This window comes from Bolinopsis microptera, chromosome 6 (genome assembly GCF_026151205.1).
Source record: "Bolinopsis microptera isolate Bmic1 chromosome 6, MBARI_Bmic_1.0, whole genome shotgun sequence".
Classification (NCBI taxonomy): Eukaryota; Metazoa; Ctenophora; class Tentaculata; order Lobata; family Bolinopsidae; genus Bolinopsis; species Bolinopsis microptera.
Window position 1 is genome coordinate 11,747,037 of NC_087077.1, and position 8,970 is coordinate 11,756,006.

At 37.9% G+C, this 8,970-nt stretch overlaps 1 protein-coding gene across 1 annotated transcript; it reads left to right on the plus strand.

Annotated features, from left to right (window-relative positions):
* Positions 1–5,759: 5,759 nt before the first annotated feature.
* On the plus strand, positions 5,760–8,022 carry LOC134816415 (uncharacterized). Its single transcript, XM_063825251.1, has 5 exons — positions 5,760–5,937; positions 6,057–6,131; positions 6,356–6,472; positions 6,770–6,913; positions 7,105–8,022. The coding sequence occupies exons 1-5, from the start codon at positions 5,875–5,877 to the stop codon at positions 7,285–7,287; spliced, it is 582 nt and encodes a 193-aa protein (XP_063681321.1). The 5' UTR covers positions 5,760–5,874; the 3' UTR covers positions 7,288–8,022.
* Positions 8,023–8,970: the final 948 nt, after the last annotated feature.

The window sequence follows — 8,970 nt, forward strand, 5'->3', positions numbered from 1 at the left end:
AATCGTGTAGCTTGTGCCATCTAGCTCGCTCCTCAGTGACCTTGTAAGATGGTCATTCAAAAAAATCAGTCAAAACATAGGACATATTCAAAATTTCCATTGCATCAAATTGTCTTGTGCCATCCTCAGTGACTTTGTAAGATGGTCATTCAAAAACAAGAATTTTGCCGCGGTCGTGGTTACATCATTTATCATGCACCATGCACGCACGATAAAATTTCCCTACAATGTTATTGTTTTATTTATATTGCATCCCAAATCGTTTTTATTATATTACGGGTAAACCCCCCCCCCCCCCCCCCCCCCCCCCCCCCCCCCTAAATTTACAGGGTTCTAAAGTGTCTAGGAATAATATTTAAACCTTTTTCTAGCCTGCCAGAAAGATTGGAAATTTGAAAATAAAATCAGGTACAATTTTTTTGACGTTGAAATGGAGTTCGTTTTAAAACACCACCCCTAAAATTAGGGGGTGCACGATAAATATAAACTTGCTCGGATTTTCAAAATTTTTGTACCATTGTTTTCTAGAGACCGTGAGAATTTTCACAGTACCAAATTTGTCATACTATTAACATTTTCGCCTAAGTGCCATATTTGATGGTGCGCGGCTTTAGCAAGCAAAATTAGGTGTAAAAGTCGCGTAATTTGGCGAAATTCGTTGATTTTCATCGTTTTATTCTGTCATATCTTCGGTTCCTGAACATGAATCATGCTGAAAATTTGTCAGAACCTTCCAATCATACTTAACTACCAATAGTACAGACAAATCCGTCTGAAAAAATCGATCTGCTGACACACGAAGCTTTCAGAGGATTTTTGACGTTTTTGAGTCCCATTAGGTGCCCTTTATGGCTGACCAACTTTTCCAAACTTTTCCACTTGTCTTAAGCCCACTTTTTGCCACTTTACCACTTTTTACCACCTTTCTTGTTTGTCGAATATCTTTAGTTGTGAACATCGTAAAAGGTTGCGGATCAATCGAGTGTGTTCATATTATCAGGAAGAAAAACTTTTGTTCAAACAATTTTTACGTCAGATAATAAGTTAATTGGATAATTATCAATTAACTAATTAGCAAAATTCTAAAAATTTTTTATTGGCTCAAAATGATCGGAATAGCTTGAAACACGGAGAAAAGTATTTTTTAGAAAAACTTTGAAAATTTTTCACTTACATTTTTTTTTTCGAGACTTAGAAAAAATTTCGAAAATTCAAAATATTTTTTCCGCCAAAAGTGATCAAACCGCATGAAACACGGAGAAAAATGCCTTTCAAAAAAACTTAATACTTAAATCGCCAATATTCGTAGTTGGAGTTCAGTCAATCTCGGCAGATTTTAGTAAACAGGAATTACTAAGTGAAGAGGTCTGAAACTGAAAAACGTTAACCATACGATCGCGCGGCGATATAAGAGTTTCATAAACTAATTTTCACAGAAACTGCACCAATGGCACAGTCAAGATCGAAACGATAGCCTGCTGTACTGTCATTTTATTGATTTCAATGATGAATCAGTGGGGTTAAGATAATCACATTTGTAATAAATAAACATCTCTGTACCGTCAATTGTGCTAGTCTAAACCAGCCTACCTGTATTACCAGACCTCTTCTTTTCCTCGACAATCAAACCAAGTTGTTCATATCGCATTTGGTGGGTGATGTAAGTAGTAATACATATCGAGCTGTATTCAATCACAATACGACACAATGCAATACGTGTATATTATATTATGGCCCTTAATGAGGTATATGAAACGTTCTATACCGTACACTTCTCGTTACTCCAGTGAGAGGCCCAGTATGGAGAGGTTTAACAGTTAACTGTTAAACCTCTCCATAAATTTAGCACGAAAACGTCTACTTGGCCTCATGGCTCTTTGACAGCTCAAAGAAGGCGAGAAAAGACCAGAAAGCTTAAATTTTCAACTCCACATTAATCCTGAGCTGATCATCATGGCCCCGAATATCCTACGGGAAGAACCTGTATTTTTACCTCACGACGTCCGGATTTCAAATCAACACCCTCAATAACATTAACAATCCTTCCTGATCAGGATCTGTCTCTATTAGCAATTTCCAAAATATCCTGACTCTCGTGGAACATTTCACTGAATTAATTATTACTGGTTTTTTATTACCCCTTGCCCGTCATTCGTATCTACATCTTACCCTTGCCAGTATGTAACCCTTGCTGATTTTACGTTTAGCCGACCCTGACATATGGGGGTGATTTGAGGTATCCCGCAAATGAAGCGGTATGCAGAACAATACAAAACAAGTCACAGTTGATGTTGGAAGGTGTATTTACACTTGCTTCCTGGACCTGGCTGTTCCTTAGTTTCCCTGATCTGTTCTTGCCTTCTTCGAACTGTAAATGAGCCATGAGGCCAAGTATACGTTTTCGTGATAAACTTTAAAACGTCTCTATACCGGGTTTCTCACGGTATAAAGCGTTACATAAACCTCATTAGTCATTAAGAGCCATATAATATACACGTATTGTGTCGTAGTCTGATTGAATACAGCTCGATATGTATTAGTTTCAATACTTTCAACACTATACTATATAACAAATAATTTTAATGACTGGATGGATTACTGAGGGCACTGTGTTAAGGTGATTTAAGTGGGTCCCAATTCCCACCGACCATTCTTTTTTGTGTTATGAATACTTGCTTCATCATCTCCTTTTAATAAAAATCACGGTGTCTTTAAGTCTTTATTGACTAAGCGCATTACTACTTACATCACCCACCAAATGCGATATGAACAACTTGGTTTGATTGTCGAGGAAAAGAAGAGGTCTGGTAATACAGGTAGGCTGGTTTAGATTAGCACAATTGACGGTACAGAGATGTTTATTTATTACAAATGTGATTATCTTAACCCCACTGATTCATCATTGAAATCAATAAAATGACAGTACAGCAGGCTATCGTTTCGATCTTGACTGTGCCATTGGTGCAGTTTCTGTGAAAATTAGTTTATGAAACTCTTATATCGCCGCGCGATCGTATGGTTAACGTTTTTCAGTTTCAGACCTCTTCACTTAGTAATTCCTGTTTACTAAAATCTGCCGAGATTTACTGAACTCCAACTACAAATATTGGCGATTTAAGTATTAAGTTTTTTTGAAAGGCATTTTTCTCCGTGTTTCATGCGGTTTGATCACTTTTGGCGGAAAAAATATTTTGAATTTTCGAAATTTTTTCTAAGTCTCGAAAAAAAAATGTAAGTGAAAAATTTTCAAAGTTTTTCTAAAAAATACTTTTCTCCGTGTTTCAAGCTATTCCGATCATTTTGAGCCAATAAAAAATTTTTAGAATTTTGCTAATTAGTTAATTGATAATTATCCAATTAACTTATTATCTGACGTAAAAATTGTTTGAACAAAAGTTTTTCTTCCTGATAATATGAACACACTCGATTGATCCGCAACCTTTTACGATGTTCACAACTAAAGATATTCGACAAACAAGAAAGGTGGTAAAAAGTGGTAAAGTGGCAAAAAGTGGCCTTAAGACAAGTGGAAAAGTTTGGAAAAGTTGGTCAGCCATAAAGGGCACCTAATGCATGGGACTCAAAAACGTCAAAAATCCTCTGAAAGCTTCGTGTGTCAGCAGATCGATTTTTTCAGACGGATTTGTCTGTACTACAAACCGAATTTAGTTGGGAGAGATTGGCCTTGATTAAGAAGTCTAAAAACGACAAAATAGGAATAAATTCGTTGATAACTCAAATTATGACCATCGAAATTGCTCAAAATAATTTAGGTTCAGTAGAACACAAGTGTTTACGTAAGCTGACCAAATTTCAAAAAAATTGTTATATGGAAAGTATTTTAAGTTTTTGATTGTTTCCGAAATAATGTGCTGGCCGAAATTGGAAATACGAGCTAAAAAACCATTCAATGGTCAGCGCGCGCGTCTTACGGTCGATCGATGGCGCACAGCCTACTAAAATGTCATTTCTATATGTGTGATAATTCAAAATGTACAGGAGGCCTGATTTATCTTTTGTCACTAGTACTATTTGTTTTGCATTTTGTCTTATTAAAACATTAAGCTACTTGAAAACATTCACTCACTAAAGGAAGTACCTCAAAACCTTGTAGGTTTACAACAGCTACCAGGACGCGCGCCGAGTTGGACTCGTCAACGGTCAATATATAGAACAGATATTTTACAGATATTTTACGAGTATCACCCGTTAACCTAAAATGTCACGTGCACCACCCCTAAAACGTTTACCTGGGGACCTCAGGCTTTCATTTTCATTAACATATAGAGATTCTGCGGAATGACAAGATGAGCGCGGCCCAGTAATGCCTGTCATATAATGAATTAACAATACACATAACTGGCGTCGCGCGCGCAAAAACAAAAAAGACTCCTTTTATACCCATAATTATAGCATATAGGAGAGTTGTAGCGCGATGCACTACTGGGTCGCGCGCGCATCAAATAATGCTTCTCGCAACCACAGTGTCAGTAGATCGGCGAAATGCACCACTGTGCCTCACCGAGCTGCGAAGGATTGACATCGTGAATCAAATAGGAGAGTAGTCTATATTGCGAAGGAGCAGACTTTAGTTTGATTCATGATGTCAATCATTCGCCGATCTACAAAAGTTGCGAGTAGATGCGCGGTGCGGCCCAGTATCGCGCTACAAACTTTTGTTATCACCACAGGATCGACCGTTGGGCCACTTTATATATCCAAACCCGATTACTTATTTCCTACTATATGATCTTTTTGCTTTTGGCAAGAGTAGGGGAAAAAATTAGTCAAAACAGTGAAATTTTGGTGCTCGCGGAAAGCTTAACTTCGAATATGTCCTACTTGTAGGACTTACAGTTACTGGGCGGCGCTCAGCCTGTCATTCTGGATGATGATTAATTCATTTAACCACTCTACACTCGACTATCACGTGACTTTTTCAACCCGTTTTCTAGCTGTTCATACTGGGCCGCGTTCACATAGCCATGTGCCTACGCGTACTCCGGCGGTCGCGCGCTACTGCAAGCGAGAGGGCTCTGGTTAGAGCAATGGGCCGCGCTCAGCCTGTCATTCCGCCTAATCTCTATTTTATGTTTATGAACATGATAGCCTGAGGTCCCCAGGTAATAGCTGGTCCTGAACTTCACCTAACCATGTGCTTTCCTGTTACTTCGGGCGCTTGTTTCACAAGCCGTGAGGCGGGCGCGCGCTACTGCAAGCGCTCTGGATAGAGCAAGTCCTGAACGACTATTCGAAAGCCTAACCCTCTAATTTGATCCTAACCTTACCTGGGGACCTCAGGCTATCATGTTCATAAACATAGAGATTAGGCGGAATGACAGGCTGAGCGCCGCCCATTAAGGCCAGGGCCCAGGTTAGGGTAGGAATTAAAATTAATTATGCGATATGCATATATATATATATGTATGTAAAAGTAAAACTGTTTTGTTCGGCTGCAAACCATATAATATAAACCAAAGTCACGTTATAATTTTTGGGGCGAACGAAATAAAATGAGCCATCCGCTATATTGGATAGCATGTATAAACAGAGCTATTGTTTTTTAGATTAGAAGTGAGCTTCTATATTTACTTATCACTTGTGGTCTAACTGCGCGCGCATATTAACTCATGTATAATGATCAGTTCAAATTAGACTTTGCGCGGCGTTTTTGCAACCCTTCAATAGACTACGATCGACAGTAATTTCGGCATTGGATCAGTTATCGGCTGATTTGGCCAATCACACTACCGGAAAATATAGCTTAAAGTATATGGTCAGCATAAAACGATTGTATCTTGCACACCACCGCTATGTCAGGCCTCGGTCCGTACGATCGGTTTTGTATAATGAACTGCTGTCATCAATGGGGTTATGACAGTAAATTTAGACATCATTAAGACCAAACTATGTAAAGCCATCGACTCTGAAGGGAAAGTAAGTGATCCTTGATCATTATTAGCCGTTTTTGAAATTTTTCTTGCTCGCTTTTGCTTGTTTTCAGTTACATATTTCCAGGCTATGTCAACTGTTCGGTAACATTCCGGCCTTTTCAGGTTTTAGAAAACTCGACGGTTCTTGAGATAATCACCCAATTACACTCCTTGGACATAACAACCGAAGAATTAGAGGTAAAATGCAGTTTATAATCTACTTTACATTCTAATTCATTTTACACACTCATCTGCTTAACTCAAGAATTCTAGTTTTGAAAATAAATTTTTGCACCAGAAGTGGCACTTTGAATTTGTCCGGACATTGTTTTCAGCAGAACATGTTGACTGCTATTATCTTAATACATATACAAAGGCAGACTTAAGCCTTAATTCGCTAATCTCATTATCTATATCTTCAGAGAACCAGATTAGGAAAGTTCGTGAACCTAATAAGAAAGAATACCTCGGAACCGGACATCGCCAACAAGGCCCGTTCTCTTGTCAAGAAGTGGCAAAAAATTGTTATCGGCTCAAAGGTAGGAACTTTTGTACATTCCATAATCCATATACATTTGAACATTCCTCGTGTACTATAAAAGGGTGAGGTTAAATAGTTTACAGCTCGGTCGAACGAATATCTGGATCTGGTGTTATTCATGCTTTCATATAAGGTTACAATTTCCACGATAAAGACCAGCCTTTAGTTAGAGAAGCATTTACATTTAGATATTTAGTTGTACTTTAACTAAACTTTCATTTTCCTTTAAATGTGCCAACCCGAAATATTGTAAAAATATATGCATAGTTCTTTAACTGGAGGTGCACAATTTCAGCCGGAGATAGCGAATGGTTTCAAAAGAAACGTCAAGAAGCAAAGAACATCCAGAGAGAGTACACCTATCAGAGAGATGGGTCCCCGAGCTGAGACCCCAGTCTACTTACAGGACCACAGTTCAAGAGAATCTACACCCCAACTTGTTAGTCGATAATTAAGTTACTCAATACATCGGTCAACTTAGCATGAGCTCACTGAAGTTTCCTCGTCCTCATCACGTAACAAGTATTGGTTAATACCAGTATTGGTAATATTATACCCGCTCATCTACCAGTTTCATAACTTATAGTTATAATACCCGAATTTCTGAAATAACACGCACTTTTGTGTCAGGTAACCAATGGACACGCCCCTGCGGAGGCTCAATCAGATTCACAACACCTCGAATCAACTAGAGACGGTGTTCACTACAATGACACAACCTACTCTTGGACCCAAACTATTCCCATACAATCATCAGAATCGGATTCAGAGCCGCCCAGATTAGTTGTCCTACCCTACGTTTGTCTAGATTAGACCGGAAAGGCTGGATTACGCATGTTTGGAGATGCGGTGTTAAAATTTGAATTGCTTAACTTGCGTAACCCTTTTCAGGGGGTTGATTTTCATGCCGGAAATGTTTGTGACCGGAATCGGTTTCGTTAAATGTTTGTTGCTAGGAATATTTTCAAGGACTCTATTTTAAGTTATTTGTCTTATTTTTACAATCTTGTATATTATGAAGTTATTAAATTATGGATTGAGCACACCATATAAGGTGTTTCGTTGGAAGAGACTCAAGATGGTTTTTAATTGTTTTTTCTATTGCCAGAGTGTGCCCACTGTATCCAAATTTATTGAGTTTAAAACGTGATTCTTCAGAAAAAAATTCCTAACGCAACCCCTTGCTCGTTTCTTTGGCAATAAAGTGATGAAGTTATTAGATAAGGCTTCGCCCTGAAAACACTCCAATCTGTAAACCCCTTGCCCGTTTATCTGACAATAATCGATAAAGTAAATATAAGGCTTCGCTCTGAAAACGTTCCAATGCGCCCATCACCTAGGCCCGAAAGTAGAGCTGAGGAATAGCCACACACAAATCAGTGGGGTATGTTCAGAATTGGCAGTATTTAAAAGAATTGTTAAACTATTGTTAAACTAGTTGAAGAGCTGGACAAGCCCTGTAGAAATCCATGAAGATCAAGTAAGACGGCTTACTGAGCACATTGTCTTGTAATATACTATTTTGTAACATGATCCACTCTACACTAATTACTGTATTTTACTTGTACTTATTAATGCACTTCTATTCTGAAAACTTGTAAGGACCCCTGCATTCTGTGTAATGAGTTAATTGGAAGGTATCCCAAATCTGCGCCCTAGATTTTATCTGAACGTAGGAATTCTTGGTAAAATACCTTAAGAGATATTTAAATGGTACGAAAGTATGGTTTTTCGAAAAAAAAACACCATATTTTCGGACTACAAAAAAAGACATAAGAAAATCCCCAAATACCATGATTTAATTTGGGGTACGAAATTTGGCAGTTTTCGAGAAAAATTCCATATTTTCGTTCCCACATCATTTAGGTCACCAAAATTATGTCTAACATAAATATGTCCCGTAAGGTGTATAAGTACATACAAGGACACATCAATTTAATAGAAGTACGAAGACGAAGTTCCAGACTAGATTATTACTTTTATTCCTCAGTCCGAAAATTTGGAATGGACTCAGTGAGAGCATTGTCATGTGTAGAATGTTTTTTAAATGCCCTAAACTTAAAGACAGTTTATTCCCACCTAGCGTTTGATAATGTCTGTACTGATATGAAAGTGCATAATCTTGATACTTCCACGCCAAGTCCCGCTTGAGTGACTTAAAACATCTTTGTTCGGTATAATTTAATGTCGAAGCGTTTAACGAATTTTAGAATTTATTTTTTTTAGTATTATGAGGGTGGTGCGGAAGTCACGCCTAGATTTATTACAACTTATTAAAGCTGGAGTTCTGGTGAAAATAGTCATCGTGTTCGCCGTCTTAAAATTAGAAAGTACAACTTTATTTTAGCTAGAAATAGAGTATGGTATCAGGGATATTTATTTCAATTTTGACCGGAAAATAGTGCCTATTTATTCCTAAATTTTTGATCAAATGGAATTAGCACTTAGTATCGAGTACATGGGAATACATTAGCAAATGTACAGTGGAGTTCAGAT